At 35.3% G+C, this 7,025-nt stretch overlaps 1 protein-coding gene across 1 annotated transcript in view; it reads right to left on the bottom strand.

The window, feature by feature from the left end:
• Positions 1–7,025, bottom strand: part of nompC (no mechanoreceptor potential C) — a 67,638-nt gene that overhangs the window by 56,151 nt on the left and 4,462 nt on the right. The window contains exon 2 of the mRNA XM_074134723.1: positions 5,442–5,617. Within this exon, the coding sequence (XP_073990824.1) occupies positions 5,442–5,617 (176 nt within the window). The remainder of the gene's footprint in view (positions 1–5,441; positions 5,618–7,025) is intronic.

Genomic DNA, 7,025 nt, shown 5'->3' on the forward strand with positions numbered 1-7,025 from the left:
TCCCTGTTCACCTAAAACTACACCACTTTTCGCTGACCCTATTTTTATATTTTTCATTCAAACTGAACTGGGTGGGAAGCCCCCCCCCTTGTGAAAAATAGTTTTCCAAAAATAAATGAATAAGCTTTCTTTATTACTATACACTATTATTTATCGTAGTTCTATTTTAAAATGTATGAAATACGCTAGGGCTGCCATGAACACTCTCACATTAAAAACTCTAGCTGATCTATCCATCCTCTAGAATCTTCCTTAATTTGCACGAAGCTACCTTGCCGCGATGGGTATTATAGTTTATAGCCTGGGATACTTGCTAAATTTGGATCGTGTGGTTGACACGACCTCTGGTAGGCCATGAATACGTTAAAGTTAAAATCTAATAACTGTAGAGATTGGGCTCCACCCTACCTTGCTGGGCAAGGTGCCGTATGTGGAAGCCCGAAGGAACCGCGTGCCAACCCAGCTCGAGTAGCTAAAAGAAGAGAGAAGATTAAAATGATGAGGGGCGCTAATGACCTCAGCAGTCGATGCGCCGAAAAAAAAAAAAACTGCAGAGATTGGAATAATTTCTAAAACCAGCGTTGCAATGAATCTCCCTGTCTGCCCCTTAGAGTTTAGTCGCCGTCCATGAGAAGCCAGAGGTTTTACCTACTAGCCCTACATGACAGAAAGGTTATTTGCCTTGAGGGTCCTCCGGTACTTCAGACGGCTTCCGCTGAGATCCCTGTGCATCGTTCAGCACGACTCGCTGCGTAACACCTGGAATTGGAGCTGTTTATGCTGTTAGGCTGGGATACCCAAGAGACGCCTAGATCCGTGAATTGGGCTAGTTCACTTCCTCACATGGAGTTTCCTGAGGGATCATACTCTCGAAAGGAAAGTGAAATGGAAATGTAATCAACGAAACGAAGTCTTGCGGTGGTCTGATTCACTTCTCGGAATAACCACTACTTACTACTACGCTAGCCACGAAACGTCATAATCAGATATGAATACTGAAATGAATCTCTACATCTCCAATATTAGATTGTGAAAATGAAGTTAAGAATAAACTTCTCTATCCAGAATTAGAACTTATGTTTTTTTTTAGCTAAAGAATAATCGATGAATTGAGCTTGGCATAAAACTGGTTTATGGTAAGCATATTCACGATAGTAAGTAAGGTCAATTACATTAGCCTTCAAAATTGGCGAACGTTGCATGGCAGCCCTGCAGCATGGAACCAGCACCAAGCGAGCGATTTCAGTCGACCTCGTAACTTTTTACAAACTTTTAGCCCTTCCACTTATTTACTTAAACTAGTTTTACAAAGTGCCCTTTTTTTCGTACTTTTGTAACTGTTAAACACTAACTATTTAAACGTGAAATTAATTTATAATTATTCACACTGCTGGAACTGAGGCGAATTCCAGGAAAGGAATAATTTTTCTGTCAAAGCAACCAACTCAAGATTAGAAGATCTATCATTGTTTATGCCTGATTACCACTAAAAATAAAAGATGCTTTGGTTAATTAGTAATGAATTTAACAATCTATTGAGTGATTTCTTGAGCTTAAAAATGATAACTGAAGCGAAATATGGGTACTTTGCACAACAGTGGTAGGAACACTTTAACCACTAGTGAACTTACTTCAATTAATAATCTATAATAATGGGTCACTTTTACGATTGCAGGAAAAAAAAATTAAACACACATATTGTTTGCTGCGAAACAGAAATAACAAAAGTAGGCAATTATACTAAATAATCTACAGAATCATTCTTTTCACACAGTTTTGAAATCGTAAAAAAATTATTACATTAATATGGCAGATTTTTTTTTTCTCACCTTTAAATAAAAACAAGTGTGCACGTTTACAACCCAAGACATTAACACCAATTAATATGTTTACTGATTGCATTCAGTCTTTACTGCATGCACAATGCACGGCAACACGCAACCAACCAATCAAACTGAAGCGCCTGTGAATTTCATGGGTTGTTTTTTTTGCAGTTAAAGGTCAAGTGGATGCTCTCATAAAATAGTTTTAGATCATGAGCAACCAATCGAAAGGAAGAATCTTCCTTGTTTGCTTAAAACTTTGTACAAACATTCTATTTTTTCTAATCATAAAACTAAAAGGGCGGAATCAAAGAAACTTGTTTCAGAGTTTAAATCTAAATTGATCTCTAGTCGCTCTTTATTGGCTAGAACTTGGATCCGAATGATTCTATCCTAAACTTTGATAATAGTTATTTAAAGATAATCCAAAATCTGATCGCTCAGTCTTGTTTTCCATCTAGTTCCTACCAACACGAATGGAAATGATTCTAGAACATTCATGTAGAAATGGATGTTCGGTAACCGCTCTATCCAGATAGAATTGGTAAAGCAGAAGGGGAAGAAGTGCCAAAATGAACCACCTTCTCAACATTGGTTTCAAAATTTCAAAAGTGCCGACACAAGCTTGCAAAGAAAGTCAGGCTTTCGATGAGATTCTTAAACAATGCCAAGAGAAGTCTGATCAGCTTTCATTTTAGGCTTCAAGAACCTTTACACTCAATTTTTCAAATTCGCTGATCAAGCTGTTGGAAGTGTCGACGAGGTCACAGAAAGCCCGAGAGACTGGTCGATGGCAAGTGTTAAACAGAGGGTTGTTCGATAACGACCAGGTATGTTCCTCTCTTTGTCTTAAAACCTTCCTCCAGTCGGCTGCTCTTTACGCATTGCCTTTATTTAACAGTATCACGCATACAAACCGACGCACGGAATATGCTGTAACAATACTTTGAATTTACAAATAAACCATTTAATGCTGGGTTAAACATGAGATAAAACTGCGCCACTACTCTCTTTTTTACTCACCCTCTCTCTCTCTCAAACACGTACACATTTCTCTCGTCAATGTTTACACACATCTTAATCGATCATATTGCAGAAATAAAAATTGTACGTGAATATTCCAATCACAATTTTTTTTTACTGCAATTATTTCAATTTTAATTTACATTTCTTCTATCTATTTCTTTACAGAGGCGAAGGAGTACTGGCTTGCGATGAGGTTGTGAGGCTCTGGGACATGAAGAGCAAATAAAGCATCTATTAAGTAGATATCCTTTGAGAGTGTCGGTAGGTAGCCCATCACGTAGCATCACCACGTAGCTCTCCACCAAGTCATGTAGTACAAACGTTAACAGAAACAAAATAAAAAAAAGAAGTTAAATTGTCTTACGATTTGCTGTTAATAAGAGAGAGCTTAAAGATAAAGTTGGACCCTCATCAACAACAAGACAAAGTCAGGTTGCGAAACCCTTTGTAACAACACTCCATAAACATTTGTGTATTATATTCAACGTCACTTACTCAATCTCTCTCTGTGTTTATGATGAGCTACAGTTTATTAGAGGGAATACTAAGCCCAAATAATAGCATAGTTCAACTAACTCTGCAGCGATAACAGATATTAGCGAATCCCCTTGTCAAACTCCACCTCGTCACATAATCATTTTTTCATCCATTTTCACGAGTTTTCCATCAATTGTTTTTTCGGCCATTTCTAATTCAAGTTGAACCCTTTGCCCTATCTCATATTGTAATAAAGGCAGTCTTTTTACATATCGATCTCTAAACAAAGACAATTAAATGAATCAACTGAATATTATGACAGAGAATGTTAAAACTATTTTAACAATGATTGAAAATGGAAAACTATAACTATTTTAAGAGTTCGTTTTGGAGAAATATGGCCAAGATAATGAGCGCCGTAAGAACGACGAGCTTGCACGATATAAGATAATCAGCCATCAGTTATTGGCATGCTTGGTCATTAGATCAAGGGAACAGACTCGGTGAGTGAAGGCAGATTGGCTGTGATTTGACCTTTCTTGCTAAACACATCTACTTCTCAACGTATTTATATAGCAAATCATTTTCTGTATAATCCAGATAATAGAATCTATTCGCAAATCTATTTGAACCTAGTAATCTATCTAGTAATGCGAGGTGGGTTATACATACTAATTACGAATAGCAGTGGGCTGTGTAATAAAGTTTAATGATTGGTTAATGCCTCAAAAGTTCATGGTTCAGAAAATAAATTAAAATAAAGACTTGGCTGCAAACATTACACACAATAAAGTTTTCTTATAAAACCCAACAAATGTTGAAGAAATTACACTGTATCAAGAAGACGGGAACTAGAATGTATTCTGCTGATAGAAAAATCTTATATTGCTTCATTAAATATTAAAACTTAGATTAATCAATTTGCTAATGGCGGATATCAATTGGCTTAAGACAAAAAACCAATGCCAACAAACACATACAAAAAAAAAATGGAAAATATTTCGTTCCCTTGACACTCCACGTTGGGCTAACAAATAATATGACTTTCATGTGTGTACCAGAAAACTTAACAATTAAAGTACTTCATCATACTTTCACAACTTATTTATCTGAATAAGGTTTTCCTTTTTAGAATTATGTTGAAAACAATAGAAGACGATATAAGAATTGGCGTTACCAAGATTAGACCTCGAATGTACGAAATTCTATAAAACAATAAGGTCAATTATCTAATTAAAATATATAATATATTCTGCCTTTTATAATTGGTGTAATAAAATAAAAATAAATACACAATACTTACGTACTATTTCAAGCGAGCATTTCGTCGAACTGCCGATCAGATGTCGAGGACGAGGGCGAAAAGTCAACATATTAACTTAATTATCTCATTCACCATATTAAATATAACCTTAGGCCAGTGGTTCTTAACCTTTTCAACGACATGGAACACAATTATGTACATATGTATATATTTTTCTCGCGGAACACTAACATTAAATAATTTGAAATTCGGTATTTAGCAAGAACTTAAAATTAATGAATAATAAAAAATCTAATATAATTTTCAAAAAAGATATATGTGTATTAATTAAAATTAAAAAGGATAAATTATTACATAGTTTTAAAAAATAAATTCTGAAAATGAAATTAATCAAATAATGAACATAAAAGTACGTTGCTTCAAATAACAAAAAAAAAAAAATCATTGAAATGAACGATTTTGCCCATCATTAATTCACTTCCACTGGAAAAATGCTGTAAAAGACTATGACTTAAAAAGATAGGCCGCCAGCTTTGGTAGCAGAAAATTCAAATTTAAAAAAAAAAAAGAACGATTTTTTGTTTTCGTATCTTTCCTAAGTTTCTAAATTTCAATACATTTAAAATTGAAATTTCGCGGAAAACTTGGACCATATTTGCGGAACACCGGTTAAGAACCACTGCCTTAGGCCAACACCGGGAATCAAACCCAGAACCACATTGAATCTATGCTGAATAATGGCTGCTTTAGATGCATAATGTTACCATATAAAGAGGACCTGCCATTTCCTCTGACTAGCATTAGTAAAAGGAAATACAGAACTGGATATAACTGAAATAACATAGATTTACCGGATCAGCGATTCCAGCAAGTGGTGTCGGATTGGCATCCTCGCCTCCTGCAGCCACCGCCTTCTCCAAAGTCTTGAGCACTTGGTCGAACGGCGGCCATTCTCCTTTCTGGCACAATTGCAAAATCCTCTGCGCTCCATCTCTGGCACCCGCTGAACCAGGCTTACCATTTTCTCCTGAAATTAAGAGAATTATCTTTCAGATTTCAGTTAACTTAGTTATTTCTCTGAAAGAGAAAGTGTCCTCTCCTAGTTCTTAAAGGATTAATGGTAGCCCTGCGACTGGTGCCCCAGCCTTAAATTAAAGCCCACCAATACACGCTATATGTAAGGGACTGTAAAGGTAGTTGGTAGAACTATTTGGGTTTGGGCACAAGTACTACACTAGTTCGTTATCATCATTTCATTATAATGTGCAAAAATTAGTAATGACAGTGCTGTTCTTTTAGTTGTTGGTCAACGAATACAATGGACACATTGTGGCCCATGTTCGGTCTTTATTGGGAATAACCCCAGCCTAGAGTACAATAGATCACAACAAATAATGTAACTGTATGTAATTGTTTAAATATTCTTTGACCTTTCGGACAATTTTAAAACCATCTTTGAAAAGAACTGCTAGAATATCTTCATCTAGTATCTTCCACAGTCAAAGTACTTACGGCCCAGTTATGGGACGCTTCAATAATATGAGATAAGTATGCTGAAACGTGAGCTTTGCACCGCTCCAAACAGTCAAAATGTTTTATGGTCTTCAAATGTATATACACATAGCTAGCTGATTTGTTCTGAGCAGACTGAAAATATTGAAACTAATGTTTGCTTATTTTGTTAAAACATAACTGGTAAAACTTTGAATGTAAAGATCACTAGTTAGGAATAAAATAAACTGTAATATAACTGTTGAAGAGGCCATTGGTCTGAAAATTGGTGTTTCTTCGGGTGAAATTATGAGATGAAACATTTAATTCAACTTTATCGACCCCTTATCTTCCAAACAAATTTACTGTTATTGTTAGAAAACTAATGCAACCACACTGGAGGTTATACTGTTAAGGAAGTGTGAACATTAGTGGTAGGGCGCTACGCCCTTCTCCTGCAAATTGATAGCTTGCAAATTTATGCAAATATGCTGAGATTGAAGTCACGATTCTTTCTTTCTTCTTAAATTGTATTTACGTACAATGTCGTTCTATTTTCAGAAAGAGAAACGTTACGTACAACTAGAAATGGTGCCAAACTTTGTATCGATTCTCTTTTAAAAGTAAAAACTGTTCCTTAACCGACGTAACAAAAAATAATCTTTTGCAAAGCTTTCTTCTGAAAGAAACTTCTGTTTTTGGGACTTATAACCATGGTAACATCGCATATTTATGTAAAAGGAGAATGTCCAGTACCAATTTTAAAATATTAGACTACACAAAACTTGAATTAAGCACTTGAATGAATGAATATCATCAAGGAAATAATTAAATGTCAAATGCAGTTTGTATAACAGCACACACAGTATAAATTTCGAAATAATAAGCAAAACTATTCATGATTAGTCAGTGAATCTGTGGTCTGTAATTATTTAAGACACATT

The sequence above is a fragment of the Rhodnius prolixus genome, unplaced genomic scaffold (assembly GCF_049639745.1).
Source record: "Rhodnius prolixus isolate KJV_2025 unplaced genomic scaffold, Rpr scaffold_22, whole genome shotgun sequence".
Classification (NCBI taxonomy): Eukaryota; Metazoa; Arthropoda; class Insecta; order Hemiptera; family Reduviidae; genus Rhodnius; species Rhodnius prolixus.